This window comes from Gymnoscopelus braueri (assembly GCF_963280865.1).
Source record: "Gymnoscopelus braueri genome assembly, chromosome: 20".
Classification (NCBI taxonomy): domain Eukaryota; kingdom Metazoa; phylum Chordata; class Actinopteri; order Myctophiformes; family Myctophidae; genus Gymnoscopelus; species Gymnoscopelus braueri.
The window spans coordinates 20,635,676-20,662,802 of NC_137622.1; the positions used below are offsets into that span (position 1 = coordinate 20,635,676).

General features: G+C 43.1%; 1 protein-coding gene across 1 annotated transcript in view; it reads right to left on the reverse strand.

Annotated features, from left to right (window-relative positions):
- Positions 1-369: 369 nt before the first annotated feature.
- The window catches only part of ccdc88b (coiled-coil domain containing 88B), a 33,469-nt gene continuing 6,711 nt past the window's right edge, over positions 370-27,127 (reverse strand). The window contains exons 4-28 of the mRNA XM_080416231.1: positions 23,228-23,297; positions 22,976-23,034; positions 22,765-22,848; positions 21,225-21,365; positions 20,718-20,863; positions 19,960-20,041; positions 19,571-19,729; positions 17,492-17,638; positions 16,495-16,660; positions 16,094-16,209; positions 15,083-15,154; positions 13,081-13,812; positions 12,753-12,932; positions 10,480-10,820; positions 9,912-10,071; positions 9,275-9,658; positions 8,272-8,433; positions 7,263-7,540; positions 6,460-6,603; positions 4,990-5,176; positions 4,124-4,269; positions 3,033-3,134; positions 2,749-2,906; positions 898-1,245; positions 370-557 (exon numbers count right to left, since the gene is read on the reverse strand). Coding sequence (XP_080272357.1) covers positions 520-557; positions 898-1,245; positions 2,749-2,906; positions 3,033-3,134; positions 4,124-4,269; positions 4,990-5,176; positions 6,460-6,603; positions 7,263-7,540; positions 8,272-8,433; positions 9,275-9,658; positions 9,912-10,071; positions 10,480-10,820; positions 12,753-12,932; positions 13,081-13,812; positions 15,083-15,154; positions 16,094-16,209; positions 16,495-16,660; positions 17,492-17,638; positions 19,571-19,729; positions 19,960-20,041; positions 20,718-20,863; positions 21,225-21,365; positions 22,765-22,848; positions 22,976-23,034; positions 23,228-23,297 — 4,602 coding nt within the window. The 3' untranslated portion in view covers positions 370-519. The remainder of the gene's footprint in view (positions 558-897; positions 1,246-2,748; positions 2,907-3,032; positions 3,135-4,123; positions 4,270-4,989; positions 5,177-6,459; positions 6,604-7,262; positions 7,541-8,271; positions 8,434-9,274; positions 9,659-9,911; positions 10,072-10,479; positions 10,821-12,752; positions 12,933-13,080; positions 13,813-15,082; positions 15,155-16,093; positions 16,210-16,494; positions 16,661-17,491; positions 17,639-19,570; positions 19,730-19,959; positions 20,042-20,717; positions 20,864-21,224; positions 21,366-22,764; positions 22,849-22,975; positions 23,035-23,227; positions 23,298-27,127) is intronic.

Below are 27,127 nucleotides of genomic sequence, written 5' to 3' on the forward strand. Positions count from 1 at the left end.
TTTTCCCCACATATGTTTTTATTCAAACTTTCATTTTATAATGGAAGTCTATGAGGTATTTTTTTAATAGCATTAGCTCAACTTACAGTGGCCAATGGAAGAGAACATAGCATTTCTTCCCAGCCCTATATTTTAAGATATATGTATTTTGTACTAAATGTTGTTCAGTATTTAAACTCAACAGATTTATTTGCTAATTTTGAGCACTTCCACCATTAGGGATGCAGGGACCTGTGATATCTACTTCAATATTATCTACAGAGGTGAATCGTGCACACCCAGCTGATCGTCTCTGGTAGGGACTAGGGGGTTGACAGATGTAGGGTTTCAAAAAGGTAACTCGGATAGCATTCAACAGCTTAAGAATTTATTCACTTAAGAATGTCTTAATACAAAGCAAATCTCCAATATGGTCCATCCACTGAATAAATACAAAGTGTTGTAACAACAAATAGTTTGGGTAAATTGCTATGGATATGTAAAACATGTTATTTTTTTAGCAAACGTTGACCATAGCTCTTAGTCTGTCAGATTGCTGCTGCTGGAATGTTGGTTGTCTGAAAGGCAATGGTAAAGTTACATAAGATAACACAGCTGCTGTGCACATATACTGTAGGTCAATCAAAATAAATAAATAAATAGCAGCTGTATTTTGAATGATCAGATATGTTTTCACAGCTATCTTGGAGAAGCTTAGTTTATGATCACATTTTTATTTAGCTTGACTCTTTAAAAGTTATTCGCTAATCGATATTTTACAGTATAAACACAAGCATACACAGTATGTAAAAATAGACTTGTAAGGGTCAAGGGTAATACTCAGGATTGTACACACAAATGCGCTCGCACACATACTGCAGACTTTTCTGTGTAAACCATGCCGTCTTCTCCACTCACCTCTCTCTCCATCCTCGGCAATGCTCTCCTGACTGGACACTGCTGCTTCAGCCTCCTTGGGGGTGGTTTCATCGGTCTTCTCTCCCTCCCACGGGATGTCATGCTGGCCGGAGCGGAGACGCAGGCGGGGCTGGGTCTTATGGTCCCCGGGACTGAAGGACTGGGAGACCCCGGAGACGCCATCTCTGGCCATGCCCAGCCTCCAGCCATGACGGGAGGAACCCAGCTTACGGCGGCCACCGGAGCCCGGGCTCCTGGCCAGGATGCCAGGCCCTGATATGACCGTGTCTCCCTGGAGTTGGAGTCTTCTCATGGGAGAAGAAGGAGAGGCCGGAGTGCTGCGGGAGTCTGGAGGCCAGAGGAAGAAAGGAAAGGTGGTGATGATGATGATGATGATGATGATGATGATGAGGAAGGTTTATTATTGCACCTTTAACTCTTTCACTGCCAAGAGTATTTTCATAGTACTCCCCCAGTGCCAGCAATTTGCGTTTTTTTTAATTTTTTAATTTTTTAATTTTTCATTCAAATAAATGATCTGATTGGGTTTTTAAACCTATAATACAGTTCTACCAGTAGAGAGCAACAAATCGACACATTGATGATCTCGCTGGCTCACTCGCCCCCTCCCAACAGGCTCACGTCATATCCGGTCATAACCGGATGTTGACATTTTTGACAATCGTTGATCGGGCTAAATTACGATGTGATACACGACTACGATGACTGATCGTCACCCAGACCAAAGAGAGTAGACGTGGACCTCTCCGTTTGTTTATTATACCGTGTGAAAAACCGTGACTTTCCCTATTCTGGCCGAAAATGATCGCGGGAAAAAAATGAGGACCGGAAACGGAATCTGCGTCATGAAACCGGAACCCAATGAGTCTGAAGGAGTCAGGAAACGAAAGTGATCATGAAAAATAAACAGTATAGCGCGACCACAGTCAAAAGTAAAAACTCTGGATTTCTCGTGCTGGCACTGAGGGTACTCGGGAAAAACTCGGGATATCTCGGGGCGTGGCACTGAGAGAGTTAATGCACCTATGCTCTTGTATAATAACAAAATTGAAGGCTCATTAAAATATGCTAGAATACCGTTAAAGGAAAAGAAACGGGGCCACCCAGTACTGGACCTGATTCACGTTTATTTTATTTTTATTCATTTGATTGCTGATTGTTTATTTATGCCTCTGAGTTGTATGTCTCGTTGTTTATGTCTATGATTATTACCTCATTGTTCTGTACAGCCCTTTGGTCGAGAGAGAGTTGTTTTTAAATGTGCTTTATGTAAATACATTTGTGATTTGACTTGACTTGAAAACTCTAGGTTTAATACACACAGAGAAATAAAATGAAAAAATTAAACTTTTGAAGACAAAAAATAAAACTTGTGAAAAGCAATTGTGAAAAGAGAATACTTTGAGAATTTTAATCAGAAACTCATGAATGCATTTCCACAGTCTATGTGCATAAAGGGATAGAGAAGACTCTTTTCTTTTAAACATGGTGGTTAGCACTGAAGGCAGAAGGCCAGCCTCAAAAGATCTCAGAAGTCTCAGGGATAGATCTAGAGATGAGAGAGCACTATCAATATGGTCCATACTTGGTAGTCATGAGATGATTTATATGCATGCCTGTAGCCTTCCTTGATTGTGTGTGTGTGTGTGTGTGTGTGTGTGTGTGTGTGTGTGTGTGTGTGTGTGTGTGTGTGTGTGTGTGTGTGTGTGTGTGTGTGTGTGTGTGTGTGTGTGTGTGTGTGTGTGTGTGTGTGTGTGTGTGTGTGTGTGTGTGTGTGTGTGTGTGTGCGTGTGTGCGTGCGTGTCTGTCAGTGCGAGTTGTGTGTCTCACCAGGCAGTGGTGTGTGTGTGTCTGCTGTGTACTCGTTGCCATCAGCCAGGTTTTCCACGCTGCCTGCAGCGGTGAAGAGAGCACGTCCCTCTCTCGCCCCACCACCTCCTCTGGGCTTGATTAGTTTCTTCATCCTGTCTGCAATCCAGTTGGACTTCCTTACAGAGAGGAGGGCAGGGAGAATTCAAGAACACACAGATCAGGCAATTGGATTACGTGTGTGTGTGTGTGTGTGTGTGTGTGTGTGTGTGTGTGTGTGTGTGTGTGTGTGTGTGTGTACGTACTTGGCCTTGAGAGTCTGCATACTGGGCTCCAGGACTCTAAACTGGTCCATGATCTTCTCCACCAACTTCTGCTTCTCTCGCCTCAGCTCACTCAACTTCTCCCTGAGGGTAGTACGTCAGATCAAAGGAATGGCAGGGGGAAAATTGAGGATGAAAGAAAAAAAGGGGGGGGGGTAGCGTTTGAGGGCTATTCATTTTAGTTTATATACTGTATGCCTTATCAGTGGGAAGAGATGGAATTATTCTGCAACCACATGCATGTATGTGTAACGCGACTGATAGCATTTGATATACCGTACAGTGGTAACTTCTTGCTTCAAACTGAGCCCTAAGTTTAGACACTCCTGCTTTCCTATTAGCGATGGATCTCTTTTAAGTGGTGGATTGGACAAGATTATTCCTTTACAGCTTTCATGGCCCCAAGAGGGGTGGTGTGGGCGTGTGTGGCTGGGGGGGGGGGGCTGGAAGGGTCCAAGGTTCAAGCCGGGCCGAGGGCAAGTGTGAATGAGAATCAGGGTGTTGCTGAGAAAGAGCATGTGTGCTCAGCAAACCGTCCCTGGATAAATGAAAGCTAAGAATAAAAGTGCTGAACGGAAAGTCCCTGCCAATGACAAGTGACCATCAGTTACTGTTACAGCGGGTGGTGTTGGGAATTGATAAGATGTGACATTATTTGAGCTGACCAGCATTCAGGGGTGGAAAGGAATCCATTTAAACCTCCACTAGCGGCTGTCCTTGAATGGATACTTAGAATAATGCTACTGCTATATCACTATTTGGTATGTTATATTAGACAATTTGTCATTTCTTTGTGCATTGCATTAGAATACATATTTAGTATTTTGTTTTTGCATGCACCGTATGTATTTTACAAAATTACACATACTGGTAAGGGTTGCTGTGTAGAAAGCATAAATCTGAGGAAATGTGCATTCATCTTCAATGTACATAGCAGACCAAGTTGATCCACAATGTCCGTGTGCGTGCGTGCGTGCGTGCGTGCGTGCGTGCGTGCGTGCGTGCGTGCGTGCGTGCGTGCGTGCGTGCGTGCGTGCGTGCGTGCGTGCGTGCGTGCGTGCGTGCGTACTGACTGGTACTCTCTCTGTTCTGTGTAGTGCTCTTCACGTCGTTCCATGCTCTGTTCCAGTAAGGCCCGGTTCTCCTTCAGCAAACTCTGGTTCTGTTCCCCCAAGTGACGGCTTTCCTCCTCCATGTTACTTTTCAGCTGGGTCAAGAGCTACATGTACACACACACACACACACAAATAAAATTAATTAGTTATGAGAAGTCTGTAAATCTGCAATCTATGTGTACCTCATTTTGTGTGCGTGCGTGCGTGCGTGTATGTACTGTATGAGTGTGTGTGTGTGTGTGTGTGTGTGTGTGTGTGTGTGTGTGTGTGTGTGTGTGTGTGTGTGTGTGTGTGTGTGTGTGTGTGTGTGTGTGTGTGTGTGTGTGTGTGTGTGTGTGTGTGTGTGTGTGTTTATGTGTATGCAAGCATGTGCTGAAAGATGAGGCGAATCCGTGAGTGAGGATATTTTTCCGACCTCACAGTTATTTAGACTAATGATTTAGGTATATGATTTAAGCATGGGTTTGGGTCAAGTTAAGGTTAGGCTAGTAGTGGGTTGAAGTTAGCCTTTAGAACTGTGGGTGGGGGGGGGGGGGGTTATTCAAATCAATGGACAAATCATCATTATGTACAGTATAGCAATACCAGCCTGTCTGAGTTCATGTGTATTGTTCACTTTGTATAACGTTTCGCATCTGTGTTTGTATAAGCGCATGCATCTGTCTAACTTGCTTTCTCATTTTGCACCCCCTATACCTCCCTCTCTAATCTCTCCCCTTCTCTTTGTCTCTCCCCTTCTCTTTGTCTCTCTCTCTCTCTCTCTCTCTCTCTCTCCCTCTGTTGGTGCACACAGTAAGTGAATGTCTAGCCAGTTCATATATTACCTGGTACTGACTAGTGAGGCGAACATTGCTGAGGTCCAGGCTCTGGTTGTTCTCTCTCAGAGCGCTCAGCTCTCCCTCTATCCTCGTCCGCTCCAGCTGGGCAGCACTCAGCTCTCCTCTCAACACAGAGCCCTGGGCCAGCAGCTCAGCCTGGGCCGTCATCCACTCTGTCTGCTGGGCCTGCAGTCTGGATGACCAAAATACAACATGATGAGATGTGACTATTGTAAAGAAGTACTGTTTAAGGCTTTTAAGCACATTATGAGATCGTATTTGAGTTACTTTGTTGGCTTTGAGATCTTTGCTTGCAAAATACAAACACAAATATTACAGTGCAAGCAAATAGGTGAACAGTTTTGTCATGGTAAGTGGGCGTTTGTTTCCCAAAGGGGATTTCTATTGTTTTGGTAGGGAACATAATTAAAGCATGCTTGTTGTGTCCAGTATTGATGCACAAGCTGAGTTTGGGTCAGGAGCGATATCTGTGTTCCAGAATAATGTGTACATAATTAGAATGGCAATGTAATTACACAACCCAAGTAATGAATAAAATACTTTTAGTTAAATGTTCAGTTTACTGTATACTGCACAGAGTAATTCATATGTTGTTTTGCTGATCTGATAATCATGTTGTTTATGTATTACATGCATTTCCTTTTAAAAGCAGGCTTTGGCGAGCCTGACACTGGCTCTAGTGGTAGTAGCTGTCTTGGAATCGGAAGAGACACGACATCAGATCACGTTAAAATACATTTACCATTTACCTTGAGTCTTTATTGAGTGCTAAAGTTTTTGACAATAAATTGTGCATTTCTTTGTAAACACTTTAGTTTTTCCTCCTGTTCCTAGCCTTCCAACTCTCTGCACATCGTTTTCCTCACTATGTCCTACGCTTTATATGAGTAATTGTCTTTTTCATTTCTTTAACTTTTCATTACTAAAACATGGTATGACATGACAACAAAGGCTGTTGTCACGTCACCAGTCAAACAAATTAATTATTATGAATAATTACTCGATTGCATCACGACAAGCCAGGATCGATGATCCTGGGACATTTGTCCTCCTCTGGCGTACCGTACCATGTACAGTATTATGTGCTGTAACAGTAACATGTACAGTAACAGGTACAGTAACAGTAACATGCAACGGTAACATGGAATGACTGCAGTATAGTTCAGAGAAGCTTAGTCTGCATCTCTACCAAAACTGAACTGAATTCTCAAGCAGTTTTTAGTTTGGTCCAAAGAGCAAACAATCCTGGAGAAAAAAAAGAAAATAAATCCCACCCCGGCACACACACGCAAACAGATGATTTCATGGATTATAAGCATTAATGCCTCTGCTCTCTCCCACATTCAGATGGATATGACTGCAGGGAGAAGAGGAAGGGACCAACTCCCCCCCACAGAGTTAGAAATGAGCGTAGTGCTGCCATTTTTACACTGAGTGAGTGGGCAGTAAAATTACCTCTCATTCTCCTCTCTCGCTCTTTCCAACTCCCGTTGTCTCTCCATCCTTCCCTGTGCCTCAGCCTCCAACTTCTCTCTCTCCATCTTCATCTCTCGCTCTTTCTCCTCCACTTGGGCTTTGCCGTTCAGAAGCTCCTCGTACCTTGTAATTATACACAATTAGATACAGGATGTTCAACTCCGAAAGTGTAACACACCGTGTATATACATTATAGTGTACACAAAGTATTGCATTCCACATGATTTTACAACAACTACATACAAAGTATTGTATATATATATATATTAACCACTTAAACCCTTTACAGAAATACTTCGTTGACCTGAGTCCACCAGGGGTCTATACTAGGCTTCCTCCTTTTTTTCCATCTACACCAAATCTCTTAGCTGAAACTAGCCTATTTACAAGCTCACAATGTGTCGTGTTGCGATTTGCTGTGATGTGTTGTGAGCTTGTAGATCGGCTATTTCCGCTGAATGTTCGCCCCTGAAAAGAGACGCAAGGGATCGTGTGTGTGTGTGTGTGTGTCTGAATGAGTGGCTTTATGTTGGCATGTTAGTATTTGCACGTGACGTATATGCAAGTCTCCTATATGTACTGTGTGTATATCTGAATTTGATTTACTGGTGTACTGTAGTGCCCATTCGTAGTGTGCCAGTTCATAGTGCGTGTCCATTCAGAATGCGTGGCTGTTTTGCTTGGCCGATTGCTTGGCTCCTGGAAGAGCTGCTTCTCAAGAACCGTTCATCTGAACAACTTCACACTCGACTTGACAGGCGCGCACGTGCGTGCGTGTGTACCTGGCTTCCAGCTCTCTGTGCTGTCCCTCCACTGTTCGACTGTTGCCCCGTAACTGAGAGTGTTTCTCTAGAAGCTCTTCCAGCTCCGCCTCCTGACGCTGCTGCAACGTGGTCATTCGCTCGTGATCTCGCCTCACCGCCTCCATCCTGGCAGACGATTCGTCCCGTTCCCGCGCCCACACTTTGGACTCCGCCTCCAAAGTGGCACACCTGGCCTCGCTCTCGCTGCAACGGGCCAACGCTGATGCATGCTGGGAGTTCAATGTTGCTTGCTCCACCTGTGTGTGTGTGTGTGTGTGTGTGTGTGTGTGTGTGTGTGTGTGTGTGTGTGTGTGTGTGTGTGTGTGTGTGTGTGTGTGTGTGTGTGTGTGTGTGTGTGTGTGCATATGTGTGTGTGTGTGTGTGTGCATGCATGAAGGTATGAGGTTAAATTAAAGGTTATGAGAGAGAGATGAGAGAGATCCACATTTGGCAGGTACGTTTTATAGTCTTAACAAATTAAGGGCGATTCTACAAATGCTTTCAAAATCAGTAGTTCTAACACTTTCAAGATTTTTCAAAAATGTTCAAAAATAGCAGATGTACTGTGAGCTTGTATATCTGCTATTTTTGAATAGCCAACGCAAAAAATCTAAAATTACTGGTTGTTGCATGAGAAAGATGTAACCTGATTTTTAACAACTCGTCTGGCAACTAGAAAATCTCCAGGGTAAGGGTAAGTTTTTGTTTTATTTTTTTTGATTATTTTGGGGAAATGTTATGCTTTATTTAGATAGAAGAGTGTGGAGAGAGACAGGGAACCAAGGGCAGAGTGAGGGGAGACATGTGGGACATGATAGGAGTTGGATTTGAACTCGAGTCCTCCAGACTGCAAGAGCAAGTGCGTATCACAAGGTCACAACGCAATGCGAGGCATTGTGAGCTTGTAGATCTGCTAATCTTCGGGGGAGTTTGTTTGCTCATCTACCTGTCTCGTGTGTGTCTCTGTGTTTGTGCATGTGTGGTTTACCTGCAGCTGTGTGTTGAGCGTTTGCAGCCGGGTGCATGAGTCCTGCAGGCTGAGGGAGTGACGCTGCAGAGCCTCCAGCTGCTCCCTGAGGTGGTCGCACGCCTCCTGGGACTGAGACAACCGAGACTTCAGGGCCTCTCTCTCCGCTATCAGCACTGCATTCTGGGAGGGCGTCGAGGGAGAGGCGGCAGATAGAGAGCGAGGAGATAGGACTGGGTGATGAATAAATCAAACTGGAGGACATGTTTGTACTGAAACTTATCTTACAGTAGCAATCGCAGTGTTTTTCCAATACGACTCGTCCCACTGCACAATACAAGTGTTAATTTAACTCTGAAAGTGTTAAGATCGACCCACTGTGCAGTGGGAACTGAAGCTCTAACCTCAGAGGTGGTAGAAACATGTTATGCTTCTACTGAACTACACAAAAAGATAGACCCCCCCAACCATGGTGATAGTGTTAATATATGCTCTACTGACTGTTACTGCTATTCCTCAGCACATAACTTTCAGCAACACACTCCTACCCTCTTGAGGCACCCAGGGAATGAATCCCCTGACCTTGGCACTGACTGGGTGTTCCATGCTCTATTGATCAAACTACACAGAATCGCAATGTGAAATAAGAACGGCCTGAAAGAACGAGAGAGCCTGTAATGTGTGTCTATGCAAGTGGTGTATCGCTATGTGTGTGTGTAGAGAGAGAGGAAGAGGGGGTAAAGGAGATAAGGGGGATTAACAGTAACCAGAGTGACATAAAAAGTGATGAGCTGAGATAAAGAGCGTTCTGAAAATAGAGTGTTACTCTTGGGATGGGGCTAGACTAGAATGACTTTGTCGTCGTCACAAATCCCTGCAGCAAGAATTTCAACATTCTATAGATCATCTCCCTTGTACAACAGTTATACAACTTCCTCAAACTACAATCGCACTCACAGAGAGTCACACGGACATATTACTGTAGACACCCAGACAAAAGACAGAGATGCAACACATACAGTACCTCTCTCTCCAGCTCGATCAACCTCTCTCTCAAAAACCTATCCGCCTCCACTGTGGAGTCGTTAGGGGTCATGGAAAGGTCACAGCCTTTGCCATCCTCCAGAGGTGGAGCTAGGACTGGCGTCCCCCGAGTTTGTGTCTGAGGCGAGTGTGTTTGAGTTGACCACTCCAAAACTGGTCCACATTCCACCTCTATGGAACTTCTCCTTTTGTTTTCTGATTCGCTTTCCTTCAGGGACTGGAGGATAGATTTGATTCTCGCCTGAGATGAGTTGAGAGAATCATTGGCCCTCGTTAGCTCAGCCTCCCTTTTTTCCACTTCCTGTTTCAGATGCACAACTTCATTGGACAGCTCCTGAGATAGCTCTTTCCCACTGGATAAGTCCTGATAAGGGATACCGTATATAGGTAAGACAGAAACCAGTCAAAACTGTATATTTTTTTACATTCATTATTATTTAGTTTTTGTGACCACAAAGAAGTTGTTTTGACCAAGCCATGATGAAACGCACACACACACACACACACACACACACACACACACACACACACACACACACACACACACACACACACACACACACACACACACACACACACACACACACACACACACACACACACACACACACACACACCTGGGACAGTGAGCTGATCTTGGCCTGTGCATCTGTGTTTAATGTCTTCAGCTGCTGCTTGTCCTCCTCCAGACATTGTAATTGAATTCTGAGCTCCTTCTCCAGGTCCTGTAGTCGAGCACAGAGCTCCTTGGACTGTGACAGCTCCTGACAGGCTCGCCTACACACCAGCAACAAGTCCGAAATAAGACAGACAGTTTGAATGAGGTTGTAAAGTAACGTACTGTATGTTGAAGAGCCTAATTTATTTATTCCATGGTCTTCTTGGCTGGGGAAAGCAGTCCTGAGGATGAATGGTAGATGACACATTTTTTAAGTGTGTGTGTATGTGCTTGTGCTTTTAAATATGCCTGTTTAGGCTAATGTATGCGTTCAGTTCTGCATATATGCAGGGATGCAAATTTTGCCATGTGTATATTTATGCGAGTGGATATTCAGTATGTGTGTGTAAGTGGGCAGATGTGTGGATAAGTGTGCACGCGTGCCTATTCATGAGTGCATAACTGTGAATATATGCATGTTTGCATATATTGTGCGTGCATCTGTATGAGCGAATGCTAGGGGGCACCTGTGTTCAGTGTCCAGGCCCCGTGCTCTCTGGTTACTGTGTTCCAGGGCCATGGTGGTGCTCTCCAGCTGCTGCCTCAGCCTGGCCGCCTCCCTTTCCCTCTGCCTGCCTTCCTTCCGTTGGCCCTCCAGGTCGGACTGACACGTTTCTTTCTCCTGCTCCAGTCGCGAGGCCTCCAGCAGTGCCTGGTCCCGTCCCCGGGCCAAAGACTGGACTTCTAAGGTGACCTCGCGGAGCTCCGCGTCTAACTCCTCCTCCCGCCGCCGACAGGCGTCTAAACTCCGACCCTGACGGTCCAGCTCCGCCTTAAGGCCTTGGTTGGTCAGCTCCAGTTGGTCAACCTGAGAGAGGAAGTTTTACTTGACGATTGATTGTCACACAAATAATTGTGATTAATGATGAATGAATTGTGTGTTTTCCACTTAACATTGAAACATACACAACATATTTAATAATGTTATACTCAAAATGCGTTAAAGAATAGAAGAAATAGCAGATCTACGAGCTAAAAACGGGTTGCATCGTGATTCTAATTGCGATTATCTCAAATACAGTAGTAGTTGCAATTAGGCGAAGTAATAATTGTGACAGGCCTAAAAGGACGAGTAGTTATAGCAAAGGTATCGCCTGGCAGATAAATTCTTGCTTTTCTCCTCAGATTTCTAGAATATACAGTATGAATGCCCAAGATGGATATTTTTGAATATTTCACAACAATTATGTGATTGGACAAGAGGCATTCCATGAATCATAAATTACTTGGTAAATTGTTCACATAATTGCTTAAAATTGTTGTGTAAAAGTAATATCACACTTGAGGTTGTGATATTACTTTTACTCTGTGCTCTTACACTTGCTGTACATACCATACCAGCATGGCCGTGATTAGCTTGTGGCACAAGGCCACAGGCTGAGTGCTGAAGATAATCACAGCCATTGTTATCATTCAGGTTACAGTGTAACAGTCTGATGAATGTCACCCCTTCCCATCACCAAAATGACAGAATGAGAATGAAATACCAAAAGCATCCTATGAGCTTTTCGATTTTTTTTTAATGTGTGCGTGTGCTTGTGTGTGTGCTAGTGCGTGTGTGTGCGTGCGTGTGTGTGCGTGCGTGCGTGCGTGCGTGTGTGTGTGTGTGTGTGTGTGTGTGTGTGTCCGTCCTATAATCCAACTTAAGCTTATCTGTCATTGTCTTGTTTCCAACCAGACTGAATTGCTCAATACTGGGTTTGGGAAAGAAAATAATAATAATTCAGTCTGAGACAGCTTGAATCCTCCCTTTCACATCAGGCTGTCAAACCTACACACAGAAACTCCTGTTTCTCCGAGCAATAAAATAAATAGATGTCAAATATGAAGATGGATATGAAGATGTTGACCAGAATGACAGCAGGTTAGGGAGACATCCTTTAATTACAAATCACTGGTTTAATCCTTACAAACAGGTAAGGTATCCATCAAAACCATCTGTCTTGTCAGATGTCAGTGCATCAATGAAGCCCTGCGTTCACTGTACACACATCCTTGCACCGAAGTTGCTGCAGATAAAAACTGTCAGCTAAATGCTTAACATGTCAATTAAATGAATGGTAATGCAAGGAATCCTCTTGTCCCGTGCTCTGCTATGTGTATAGGGTGTTAAATCCAGTTCTTACACATTGAGTCAGAAAGTGTAGTCGGATTACATCAGCATTGAGTTGGTCAGTTCGCTATGAGCCCCCCCCCCCCCCCCCCACACACACACACAAACAAATTTTGTCTCTTAATGTCTTTTTGAAGTTTTCCTGAGAAATCTCCAAAGCACTAATATGTTTTATATGTTTTACAACTACATAAGGTCTAAAGTTTGGACATAGCACTCACTGAATCCAAGTCTATGATGTCACAGGACGAATGACCAAATCAGAGCCTCACTAAAGACATGCATGAGGAAGTATGCAGCACAGTTGAGTGATACAAAACGAGCGCTTCTCCGTCTCCGACATGACACGTGGGTGTCGTGTCAATGAGGAAATAACTGGCTTGTTATGTTTGCGCCACGGTGCGTTTGGTGTTTCTGTTTGGTTGCTCTCTGTGGATACTTATTGGATTACCTAAATTATGGAGGATCAAACATATATTTACAGATCATGGAATACTAATTGAGGGCAAAGAGAGGGCAAAAACAGAGGTACTTTAAAGCTGCTTTAAGGAGCATATTGTCTCAACTTTCTGTGTATGCCTGCGTAAGTGTACTACTATGCATGTGCGCGTGTGTGTTACGTCCAACCTTGCGCTGGGCTGTGCGGAGAGTATCCACAGAGCTGCGTAGTGCATCCCTGTCCCTCTCCAGTGCCGCTCTCTCTCCCTCCAGGGTGGCGATGACCGTGGCCTGCATCCTGTGGAGTTCCGCTTGGCTTCGCAGGCGGCAGAGCTCCTCCTCCATCTCCAGACTGTCCGACTGAAGAACCTAACGGAAGGCAGAGAGGAGAGAAACATTGTTCTCAGTGGTGGTGGGCAGGCAATGTGGCAGTATGTGTGTGTGTGTGCCTGGATTTCAAATAGACATGCCAGACATCAGCGCAAAACGCTGTTGTTAGGCGTCCATCCATCCATACCTCTATCTGCCTGCGGGCTTCTCCCAGGTTCTCTGCAGTCTTCTTCAGCCTATGTAGCTCTGCCTCCACGACCACCAACCTCTGCTCAGCCTCCCAGGCTTTCTTGCTCTGCTCTGCCAGTTTGGAGCGCAGCTCCTGGGCCACCAAGGCCTGCCTGTCGGCCTCCTCCCGGGCCTGCTGGAGTTGAGTGATCACAAGCTCCATGTGGGGACCAGACGGTGAACATCCACGCTGGTCTGTCTCCGCTGTGTCATCTTCCTTGCTTTCTTTCTGCTTTGTTGGAGGAAGCTGGATCTCTAAAACTGCTGTTTGGGCGTCGGACACTGTTGCCTCTTCTTTCGTCAACTCACCCTCCCTTTCATTCATTTTCTCTCTTTCTTTGTCTTTCTGCCCTCCCTCTGCCTCTCCCCTGTTCTTTGGTTCGGATACCCTCGATACCCTTGATGCCCCACAGTCTCCTTTGAGATGGAGAATCTCTTCCCCAACTCCTGCTTCTCTCAACGTCCTGGTGATCTCTCCTCTTCTCTCTCCCTCCACTGTGCTCCTCACCGTCCCTTCCCCTTCTCCCCTGGAGGATTCTGAGCCTTGGACTCCTCTCTCACCATACTCCTCTTCTCCTTCTCCCCCCTTCTTCCCTTCTTTTCTCCTCTCCACCGCCATGAGTTGCAGTTTGGTTGTCAGCAGTTCTACATGTTGTTTCAAGGTGATGTTTTCATTCTTCATGTTTTGGTACTGATGAGACGAGGGAGAGGAAAAAATAGTGAGAGGGAGATGATAAATGGATGGAAAATGTGCTATGAATCTTTTATGCTTCATAAAAGACTGAATGTTAGCCCTATCCTCACTCCCTCCTTGCTTTTTTCCCCTTTCAAAATGCACTGAATCCGAATGCCCTAAAGGGATGAGCTTCTGCATGTAGTGCATTGTTGAGCACCAAGATGGAATTTAGGAGTGGAAAAGAGGATTAAATGAAGTAACCCAAGAACAGGACTTAACTTGGTTCTGATAGTTTAAGCTTGTCCTAAGAGAAACCTGAATCAAGCGTGCACTCTGCCAATATAGCCTGGTAAACCCTCCCTCCGGAAATCTCATTTCTATTTGATTCCAGGAGTGAGTCTGGCATGAACCGCCTTTCTGCAATATTGGCTGTGTACGCCAAACGGCCGAGCCTATCAGCGTCGTCGCTCATTGTTCTGTGATTGACAGCTTACGTTGGCCAATCAGGTGGCGAGTTCGAGTGAGCCCAAAACACGAACGGCAGCCATCTTTTTCATGTCCGCTATATTCTCCGCTATTTTTTTACTTCAAAAAGCTCTCTAACTTCTATTTTGAGGCACGGAATTTACTTATAAGATATCGTTTGGATAGAATTTAGTTGTTTAACTTCATATATGTGGTCAATTAATCATGACAAAGCCTATTTAAAAATAAAAATTTAGAGAACCGGTAGGGGCGGGCAGTGACACCCATGTATCCGAATAAGGCAACCCATTTTCGGCACGGCCGTCTCAAAAGTCCCGTTGCGTCACATTACACTGGTGAACTGCTGATTGGCTGAAGGGGAAAAATTATCATTGGCTGAAGGGGTTGTCAGTCAACGGTATTACTCCCGCCCAACTCCAGCCCACAGCCAATATTGCAGAAAGGCGGTTCATGCCAGACTCACTCCTGGAATCAAATAGAAATGAGATTTCCGGAGGGAGGGTTTACCAGGCTACTGCCAATAGGCCACAGAAGTTGTTTTCACATATGTTTTATATTTTTATAATTTTTATATAAATAAAATTTTTATAATTTTAATAGTTAAGTAAAATTTTATAATGGGGTCGGGGCTCTGACTTGCTTAAGGACACTTTCACACTGGGAATCAAACTTTCCAATTCCAAGGCGGCTGCTTTACCTCCTGTTAACTGGTCTGAACAGCTTGCAATACAATTTCAGGTCCAAGTGTAGACCCACTGGGTTGGAAACCGCTCTCTCTAGTAGAATCCCTTCAGCTTACCTCTCCGAGTGTGTTCTGATGCTGTTTCTCCAGGTAAGCTTGTTCTTCCTTCATGTCAGGGGAATCGGCCTGCTGTGAAAGGTAATGGCCAGTCAGCCTCTGCAACTGTTGGATCCTATGTTAATGTTTCATGACATCTTACTTAAAGTTTCTAGGTTGACATGAGAGATGTCTACAGCAATAATCTGTGATGATCTACTTGATATAGATGTAATAATAACTAAGTCTACTGGTGTTCTGAATAGTATTGACTAATGACTAATCCTCAGCCCGAGACATGATGATAATAATTAACCATACAGTACACCAACGAACTGCAGCCAGAGATAGAAAAATATGTGGTGGCACGTTGAATGCGTCATCGATCAACCCTCATTGAGTCATCCTTTCCATTTTTACATCACACCCCTGTTACACCAGGTGACCCCCCTGCAGTGGTGGAAAAAGTACTCAAATGTTTTACTTAAGTAAAAGTATCAATACTGCAATGAAGAAGTACTCTGCTACTAAAAGTAAAAGTCAGGAATTAAAAATTTACTTGAGTAAAAGTACAAAAGTATTGGTATCAAAATGTACTTAAAGAACCAAAAGTAAAAGTACTAAAATGTTTGAAAATAGCCGATCTACAAGCTCACAACGCGTCGCAGCGTTGTGAGCTTGTAGATCGGCTATTTTCAAATAGCCTATGTATAAAATAGGGCTAAAGTGGTTAATGTATGTTTCAATATTTCATAATTTATATCTGAAAAGCAACTAGTAACTAAAGTTTTCAAATAATTGTAGTGGAGTAAAAGTACAATATTTGCCTCTGAGATGTAGTGGAGTAGAAGTAAAAGTATTGGAAATTGGAAATACTCAAGTAAAGTACAAATACCTCAAAATTGTACTTAAGTACAGTACTTAAGTAAATGCACTTAGTTACTTTCCACCACTGCCCCCCTGTGACCCTTCAACCTGCGTGATAAATAGTTATGGATTAGTTCTATGGGCCTCGACTCTATGAACTCTGACCTCCCGCTGGGCCTGCAGCTCCGCCAGACGCCTCTTCAACTCTGCATTCTCCTGCTCGGCTCCCAGCAGCCTCAGCGTTGATGCCTCTCCCACCTCCACGCTCCACGGCTTCAAATCTGAGGAAGAGAAAGCCGGGAGAAGGAGGGAGAAGGAAGGGAAGGAGAGAATAACGAAGAGGAAGGGGGAGAGAGAGGGAGCAGAAAGGCAGAGGGATAAAGAGGGTGATGTGATGTGGGAAGGAAAATAAATAAAAGGAGACAGGGTATGTGAGAGAGAAAGAGAAAATAGATAGATGAAAAGATTTGCCCTGTTATGTTGACTGAGAGCCAGTAGGCAGCATGACTTCAAACATTTTTCCTCTTATCAGTTAATTAAAACATGTTAAATGACATGTTGCTAACCAATCATTTCGCCCAACTCTTCGTCTGACTCGATTTCCGATTGGTGGAAATGGTGATGGACCATTGTGATTGGTGCAGAAGAGCGGCGGCTCTGCCTGAGGTCCGCCTCCAGACTCATGTTCATTTCCAGCAGCTCATCAACCCTTTGTCTCTCTGTGTCTCGCTCCTATGAACATGAGCACACACACACACACACACACACACACACACACACACACACACACACACACACACACACACACACACACACACACACACACACACACACACACACACACACACACACACACACACACACACACACACACACACACACACACACACACACACACACACACACACACACACACACACACACACACACACACACACACACGTTTAGGGGTTCCGAGGGGGGACAGGTGGTATAGTCAGGCATATTGTTAGTACCAGTTACTACAGAAACAAAGCAGTTTTGTGTGTTGTTGTATTTTAGATCATCGTCCTCTAATACCAATTAAGCCCTTATTGAAATTGAGACATGAGTAAGAAGTGAATAAGACTCTGCACTGCCATGATTAATGATAATGCAACATATGTGACTCACAAGCTACCATTTCCCGTACTACCTCCCTATTTTATTTTGAGCTGAGCTAGTGGTACTTCATACTCTAGTCTTGCCAAGAGACTTGCATCACTCAGCTCATCAACCCTTTGCCTCTCTGTGTTCACTCCTATGAACACACACACACACGCACACGCACACATCGTGTACAAACTTATCTGTTGAATGCTGTACAGTAACTGGCTAGCATGTGGGTATTTAATTTAGCATGTGCCTCTGGCAGTTTACCTCACAATGTCTGCCTCTTAATTGATTTTGCCCTTACATATTCAATTATATAGAACACCCACACACACTTAAACATAAGCAAACGCACATACTGCTCATAAACACAGACACATAAACATGGCATGCATGCACACATGCACACACGCACACACACACTCTACCAACCGCTTCCACGTCTATAATTCTCTGACGCAGCAGGAGATTATCCCTCTCCAGCTCGCGTAGGGAGGAGCAGCGAGCTCGGGCGTCCGTCAGCTGCTGCTCCAGGAGGGCTTTGGTCTCCTGCAGTGCCGCGCACAGCTGCTGCTGCTCCTGCAGGGGGCGCCACATGCAGAAAGAGAACGTGTCGGTTTTACAGAGGATGATGTCAAGGCCGCAGTTTAGGCAGGCAGTCAGTTTAGGACAGTTGCTGTCGTGTCATGGAGAGCAGAGTGTATGCAAAAAAATTATATAATATATCTAGAGGACGGACTTCCCCGCACATACGATACACATACCAAATTATTTTTTACAAATTGTCTTCCACCTCTCATTGATTGTTGAAGTCAGCTGGTGTAGCGCTGGGTTGGAATGAGAAACTGGCATACACTCAGCCGTCAATGGCACATGAATGGAGTAGCTACATGAGTAGCTGTTTTACTTCTCATAGAATCCCATTGTAATGTAATTATGAAAAGTTTCTTTTGTCATTTTAAGATTGTTGTCTTCTAATACTAATACCCTTATCAAAAATAAGACATGAATAAGAAGCGCATAAGACGCACTACCATGATTAATGCTAATGCAACATATGTGGCTTAGAAGCCAACATTATCCGCACTGAGCTAGTGGTACTTCATACTCTAGTCTTGTCAAGAGACTTGCATCACTCATTTATCTTCCCTGCACCTTGCCGCAACCCTTGTAGCCTCCTTGAGCTTTCAAATATAGACAGTCGACAGCTTAAGCACCACCAGCCAATATGGTAATTGGCATAAACAATGCAGGCACGCCAGCACACCTTTGAAACACGTCTTTTGTTCTGAACTCACTCTCAACTAAGGTCAAACACTGTGCTAGTGGTGATAAGGCAACGGTAAAATAGAAAACTCTGCACCTCCACATTGAAATGCCAGCAGTGACTGCTTTTTCCCCCAGAACTGACAACTGTTTGTTTGTTTGTTTATTTGTTTGTATCTCATTTAGCTCGAAGGCTATGTCTATTCAGCATCCGCTTTCGAGCATGCTAAATAGACATATATACACACTTGCAAATACTAACAATTAAATAATAAATAAAATAGCTATTTCTGTTATTATTCTTTATAATACGTTGAGGAGCTTTTATTACTAGGCTTTGTATTAATCAACTGTTTATCTCTAGACCAGTTTATTCTGAATGTTCATTGGAATTTTAATATGCAACAGATATAATTTCACTATTGGCGGTAGCAGGTGGGCATAGGATAAAGTTCAGCCTGGCTGTCTGGATCCATGGAGAATGAATGAAATGAGAGGGGGAGGTGATAGTGGAACAGTGTCATTGCATCTCATTTGAACACATTATAAACATTACTAAGTATGCGAACCCAGTCTCCCATTCAATGCCAATGTTGCAGCTGTAAATATTCAGTTTAACGGTTCACACAATATACTTTAGTCTTCATTCTCTGGCTTCTGGTGCTCACTATTGATTGAAACACTCATGGTCAGGGAAATATAATATTTGATTTGGTAAATCAAACAGGTGGTGGTAACACTTGCTATGCATTCCATGTATATAATACATTATAAACATACTTATCAGGCATTATAAAATGCTCATAACCCTGTATAATCACAGTTATAAGAGCTTATACATTCTCATAATGCTTTAGAACCATAATAATGACACATTATAAAGCTTTTTATAATGACTTATGAGTATGAAGTATTATAATACTTCATAATTGCTACCCAATTGCTTTAATGCAGCTGGCAGTGGTATCCTGTATGTGAGTTTGTGACTACAATCTCAGTGTAACTGTAACTGGCCGCATTGTGTACCTGTAAGTGTGTGAGCATCTGAGCTTGTTCTGCTTTCGTGTGTGTGTGTGTGTGTGTGTGTGTGTGTGTGTGTGTGTGTGTGTGTGTGTGTGTGTGTGTGTGTGTGTGTGTGTGTGTGTGTGTGTGTGTGTGTGTGTGTGTGTGTGTGTGTGTGTGTGTGTGTGTGTGTGTGTGTGTGAGTGTGTGTGTGTATAGACGTATATACTGTACCGTCCATACCTTAAGCTGTGTGCGTGTGAGCTCCAGGCTGCGCAGTCTGTGTTTACAGCTCTGAAGTTCGGTCTGCACATGCTCGGCCCGACTCGCGCGCTCACGGACGCAGTCCAATTCATCTCGCAGTGCACGCATGCCACGTGCCTCCGCCTGCAGAGAGCGATTCTGCAGATACATTTAACCGACACACACACACACACACACACACACACACACACACACACACACACACACACACACACACACACACACACACACACACACACACACACACACACACACACACACACACACACACACACACACACACAGGAGATCAGAACATTTGGTTCCATTTGTGAACTCTCAAGAGTTAAATTAACACTGAGAATTTTACTGTGCACAGATGTATGAACCTCTTTTTGAAGCTTCTTGAGTTGCTGCTCCATGGCCTGAATTTCCTGCGTCGAATCCAAAAGCTGGTCACCTTTATCCTCTCTAGGAAAACAGACAGTGTTAACCATCACTATGACAGGACAAAAGATCTTACACTTTCTGACTAAAGAGTTAACAGTGGTTTACTTTAAACCAATGACTAAAAGCAAACTTCCGTGTTAATATTCCATGTTAACAACGATGGGCTTCAGTTCATGTCGTGGAATCAACATACCGTAATTTTTTCATGCACCAATAAAATCAGCACACAAAATATATATCTCAGCGCAAACGCTCACATTATTACGATTTTTGCATTTAAACAACACCCTTAAGCAAATATGAATAATTCTATACAATGTCTGTGAATACATAAGTGCCGATGTATTTGTCTCTCAGAGCTATAATGATGATTTATGTACAGTTCTCCTTAATTTCCCCTCACACACACAACCACACACAACCACACACACACACACACACACACACACACACACACACACACACACACACACACACACACACACACACACACACACACACACACACACACACACACACACACACACACACACACACACACACACACACACACACACACACACACAGTAAAAATCCTCTGTTACTTTGACTCTGAGAAAGCCAAAGTGTACCTAAAAGGATGCAAATGAAGTCCATTTGGTTCCATTCACAGAGTTGCAAACTGAGGAGTTTACTGTGCACACACACACACACTCACAGTTGTTGTTTGAGGCGCCGTAGCTTTGCCCTGCTGTCTGCCAGCTGGAGTGCCAGGCTCTGGGGCAGCTCCTTGCTGTGACCACCCAAGGGTACCGTGGTTGACTCAGTTTGGGCCTCTCGCTCCCTGCACAGCTCCACTATTCTCTAGGGAGACAAGAAGATAGGGGGGGGGAGGGGGGCAGGGGGGCAATTAAAGGGAGGAACAGAGATAAATTTGGGAGCACAATAGCGAGCAAGAGAAAGTGACACAATAGCAGAAGGGAGAGAGGAAGAGAAAGGAAAGGGGGCAAAAAGAACAGTTCAAGTAATGAAATGAACAGCTGGGATATATGTGACGTTAGGAATAATGTTAGAATATTAAGTAAAGGAACAAATTAGAACTCCATAGAGTGTGTATTTGTCTGTCATTAAATGTTTCGATGAATTGAGTACAAAGGACCCCAATGGAAACAAGCCATGGACAAGGACTTAATTATATCATCTACATAATTACATGTGCGTATACCTCCAGGTGTGTGTCTCTCTGCGCCAGGAGACCTTGGATCTGTTTGGCCATAGAACCAAACACCAGCTGTAGATCGCCCTCCTCCAGCCCTCCCAGCTCTTCCCATTGAAGTGGCAACACCATCCTTGGGTCTTGAGTCACCTAAGAGGAAGCACAGACTGTAAGTCAATGGTTCTCGAACCGTTTTCATTTCAAGGACCCCCAGTTTGGTATGCATTATAGGTCACGGACCCCCATTTGACACCAGGTTTTAATCTACACTGTGAAATCCGGTGTTAATTTAACTCGGAGAGAGTGTACAAATGTGTACACTTTACTCAAACATATGTGTACACTTTCTGAGTTACAGACCCATAAGGGTCTCTTGGTTCCTAACTATCAATCATTTAGCTGGGGGTCCCTGGAACCCACATTGAGAACCAGTGCTCTACGCTCTCTACAACAAGGTGAGAGAATCCTATCACAGAACTGCAGCTCTGGAGACAAATAATTTAATCCATTGGCTCTGGGAAGGATGATTGAATACAAAGTGTGTGTGTGTGGGGGGGGTCCGTGCACACGGGAAACACTGTTTCTCACATCACCATAGGAATGCTGATATCTGTCGAGGAAATGTGGCCAAAAATGGCTGACATGCAAAACTAATGACCATGCACACGCCCATCTAAAATGTCCTCAGGTGGAAGGCATATGAAGGATGAGCAGAGGTGCATCCATCCACACAGGAAGAACACCTCTCACCTCAATGATTTATGTGGCTGAGAAATCTGGCACAAAATGCTGGGTAGGCAACATGCTGTGTTTGTAATTCAAACCTGTTCTCACCGTAGCTCACGCGTGCTGCTACTGTAATGTAGACGTGCTGGCATGCAACCTGCGGTTATTGTAACTGAGACAGGAGGAACTGAGACAGGAGGGAGAATTCTTTTTTTTTAGATTGCATTTTGACATTTATGTTTCATTTGAGAGTCCTATGGATGATAATGGGACTGGGATAGGAAATAAATGTACATTATCACCAGGGCATTCGTTTGGGAATTCGGGAACTTGTGTAACCGAGGGCGCGTATTGGTCCGAGCCTTGGGCGAGTCTGCATCCTTATTTAATAGTATTTGATCAATGCAGCAGCCAATGGCTACCATAGGCTACATGTTCAGTTCCGTCCACAGCAAGGGTGCTCACGGTGACATACTGTATCAGTATTATTTGTGTTGATGGGTCAGTTACAGCCGTATCAGCCCAAGGGCTGATAAAAGTCACCTGGGGCTGATATTGATTGATTGATTGATGTACTTTATTTAGTAAGACATGAGAATAACAGTACATGGAAGTACAAATTCACCCTCTCTTTCTTTTTATCATTTCCCAGACCAAAGGCAAATAAAGGCTGGGTTATAGAATAGAATATGTGCACAAGCCTGACAGGCAAGCTTAAACTGTTACGCTATAGAATGGCAGGCCACCAAAATGCTGACCATTTACCAAAACAATGGTTATTAAAAATAGAATAACATACAATAGGAAAACAAACACAACATACCTCCTGGATACATCTGGCAATATCTGCCTGTGTTTCAATGTCCAGTGACTGGATCTGTTGAATAAATGTTTCCTTCCTCTCACACTGCAAAAAACAGATGAAAATAAGATCAGTAGTAGCAGCAGAGGTAATAGCAGTAGTAGCAGTACTACTACTGCGTGCATGTGACATCTATGTCACACACATGTTTACATGTACAGTATGCCGTTACCTGTACAGCGCATCCCAGTAACAGCAGTAGCAGTCTCTTGAGCTCCTCTATAGCTGCCTCTGAGGACACAGACACAACTGTCATTACCATCATTATAATCTTCATCATCATCTCTGTTCTCCCCTGATTGTAATCACTACTATTATCACCTTCATGCGTTTCACAGATAGTGAGAGATATTACTTAAGCATCTAATTGCCTTCTTGCAACTGAGAGATGTGGCATAGATAATACCGTCAGGTTATCTTGTACCTGTTAGGGGGTCCTGCCCCAGAATGGCAATGTTTGGAAGCGGCATCAGTATCAACTGCTGCAGGTATTCCTGAGGAACAGAAACAATGCAGCAGACTATTAGAGGAAAACATGCTTGACGGGCAAGTGCAGAGATAGTCGAAAATACCCTTCTTTTGGTTGGTGATTATTAAATTGTTCTGTATTTTATTGTTATTCTGTCCCACATAAAGAGTGAAATGTATAGCAGTGTCCATGAGAAAATACCTTATAAATTGAAAAATAACTCTCCAACCCCCCCCCCCCACACACACACACACACACACACACACACACTTCCAAATGGTTTTATCTCTATCAATCAATCAATGTCGCATCTTCCGACATTCCGAATCCATCTTCTCATGAAAAGCATCACACTCCCCCAGCACGAGTTTGGTTACGGTATATGATATCACTCATGTAGGCAATGTTTCCATTATGACACCACAATTAAAGCAATACTTATTTACATTGAATGTTATATATCCATCAAAAAAAACATAACACAAAGTAAGAGATGGTAGTACTCACAAGCAAGCAAGCTAGTCTAATTATCATTCAAAGGATATTAGCTCTGTCATGCAGGACAACTGACAAATATTACATGAATTTCTGAAGCAAGTAGTATTTTGCATAGTTTACTAGTAGTTTAGTGAGTAGTCACCACCTTTTCCTTATTTCCTTTTTAAACATGTTGTTTAAAAGTGTATTATTGTTTGGACATGTCACAATTGCACAGCAAAGTTGTTTCCCTGTTAAGTTAAAAGCTTCAATCAAGCAATGGATCTGTTTGATTGGTAAATAAGGCAGCATAAACACTGCTAGAAGACGCAAACATTCCTGTCCCCAATGAAATGCTAAATATCTCACCTCCATGACCCTGGACCAATTTTTCAGCCATATGCATAGATACAACAAATTCTGTATATTACAAAGGACTCCTTTGAAAGGAGTGTGTTTAAATACCATGTGTGGGCACTCGCACTTAAGTGCATACGTGCATGCATGTGTGCGTGTTTGATTATAATTGTGTGTGTGTTTGTTTTTTTCTGTTTATGTGATGCTCAAAAACATGTCACTAAAATCTACTGTAACTCTAGTTCAGTAGCTGTACTGTATGTTTATTATAAAATATATGCAGTGTAACAAACAATGACATACAGTATGTCAGAGATAGGACAACTCTAGGTAAACATGACAATAATATCATGTATCTGGTTGAGGATTTACCAAGAAAAAACAAACGTAATTTGTTTCCATTGTAGTCTTTGTGGTGAACAACAATATCAGTTTCGTAAGGACAGCCAAAGGTCACAGCTGTTAGATGAAACAACTGAACACCAATAATAGAGTATCAGGAAAGGTTACACTTGACATAAAGTCAAAACACCCGAAAATAAAGATAAACACCTAACAAAAGATGCTCACTATCGTCCCATCTCACCTTTATTTAGACACCTAGTTAATCACAGTCTGCCACTCCAGGACTTGTTTATCTAACTTTTTTTTTACCTAGCTGAAAGAGGAGCTTTGGTGGACTTAATGCCTGTGTAAATCTCTTGGAAAACATAGTTTGACAGGGAGATATATCAAAGCGTAACTACGCTGTATCATAGTAGCCTTAAGCCTAATTTATTCTTTGTCAGATGACAATGTCGCTCACTGGAAATAAAGAATTTCACAAGCGACACCGTCATGCGACAAAGTATAAATTGGGCTTCAGTACCTCTGAGGAAAGATAGTTCATGAAACTGACTCTTTCCTATAAGAAACATGAAGATTTAGGGAGAGAAGAGAGTCCCTGCATTTTTGTTTTGGCAAACTTTCTTCAACCACAATTTCCACAACTAATGTACTGGCAGAGCCCAAATGACTGAATTTTGCTGGATGTCTGTTGCAGACGTTTCCTGTCCAGCAACCTGTCTTTTCTGGCAAAGACCTGGACTTTTGCAATTGCTTTTCTTCAGGAACTTGGGTGCTATGCTTCTCATTCAATGCAATCTATAATACTGATCAGATAATACAGATGACTTTGTTGAAATTGCTTAATCCAGTGCTATTTCATTCCCTTTCTACTTTATGACCTCTGTCTTAAGATCCAAAAGAATGTACCGTATGCAGTCTTTTTCAGTCTTTTTGTCTCTTAGAGAGCTTGTTGCCAGAGAGTTACACACTGCATTTGGCTTACTGCTAGCCCAACTGCTCTCAAAGCCTGTTTTTATTTGTATTTGATCCACCAATGCAGAATCCATGGCATACAAATATAAACTAAAACCAACCAATCCAACCACTCATGTGAATTAAATATGGTTAAGAATGCTATGAATCTAACAAAACCCCTTGCACAACCCCACAACCTTGACCTTTTGGTTATTCAGGAATTAAAGATGTTGGCTGTTTCACTGCTGTGTTGATCTGTGTCAAAAGCCTTCCGAATGAGGCATGAATCTTTGGAATTTTATTTTCTAAACCGAGACTCAATATCAGAGAAATGGTTCTCGTGTTACCATGCAAATAAACTCTCCAGTATCTATGATGTTCCGATAAAGAAGGATACTAGCTTCTAGTTGCTTGAATCATTCACTACTGATTGATGCAATAACAGTGCGAATTTTAGACACTAATACATGTACATAATTCATGGTGCAATTTTCACTGTTATGATTCTTAAACGCTTGTAGGAATAATGCCCAGGCCAGCTGCTAGTTCAGCCAGCAGCATATTCATAACTTTTATCAATGACACCATAGTTAAGTGAGAAGGAATTAGCCTTCATCCTTCACTCAGTTTAATATCCCTGTCTGAACTTCACAGAAGTTGCTGGCCAAAGAGGTTATAGGAGAGATCCATTTGAAACCTTATCTTTGTCATATTCTATCTTGCCATCATAAGGCAGGCTTCATGTTATGTGAATTGCTGTCAGGTTTCATTTTACTCAGACATAATTAGATTCTTTAATGGTTTCTAATGCTTGTGGGGGCTGTCTTGGTTTCCTTTATCTGTTCTTAAGTATATTTATATCTTTTTCTTCAGTGCTATCTAAGCTGTGTTCCTAGAGCAACGTGTACTTGTCATAATCAGATTCCGACTGTAATTTCCTGAAGTTAATTGGATCCTCATTTCTTAGCATTTGAATGGCCTTCAAAATACCATGGTTAACTTGGGGGCCAAGATCTCTCTTTTATCCACTTGTGCATGAAAGGGGCCAACAAATTAATAACCCTGAGAAATTAACATTTCAAAACCCATCTACAAAAGTAACTTATTATAGTTATTTTTTATCTCTACATTTCCCTATTTATGTGCATTACTGCTAAGTGCTAGTAGAATCAAATAGAATAGAATCGAGCCATAACACTAGTCCGTTAAAAGGATGACAAAGCCTTACACGTCATCAGAATGATCAACATAGTGGTTTGTTTGTATGTCTACACACAACACAACAAGCTCCATTTGTCCCTTCAATGAACAAAGGAGTCAGTATCCTTCACATATCTCAAGATCAGTATATCCGATCGACTTCACACTTGGTGGGTATATTGCTGTGGACCCAAGGGAGTGCAGTGTTGAGTGTGAAACGGATAAGCGTCTCTTGAGAAAGCTGCAAGCAGCAATACCTGAGGCCAAGCAGTCGCCTTATTTCAAAGGCGCACGTTTTGAATGGGCACTGCACTAGTTACTAACAATTGAACAAATTCTGCCTCCCATATCACAAACAAATAAAACACTTGTATAATAGATTTTTCAATGCACTAAAAAGACTTCCAGCTCATTATGAATAGAAGAAGGCCTCTGGGCAGTGAGGAGTGATGCAATGTTCAGCTATCATTCTTAGCTGATGAAAATGTCCCTATAAGGACACTCTAAAGGTGTGCAGAC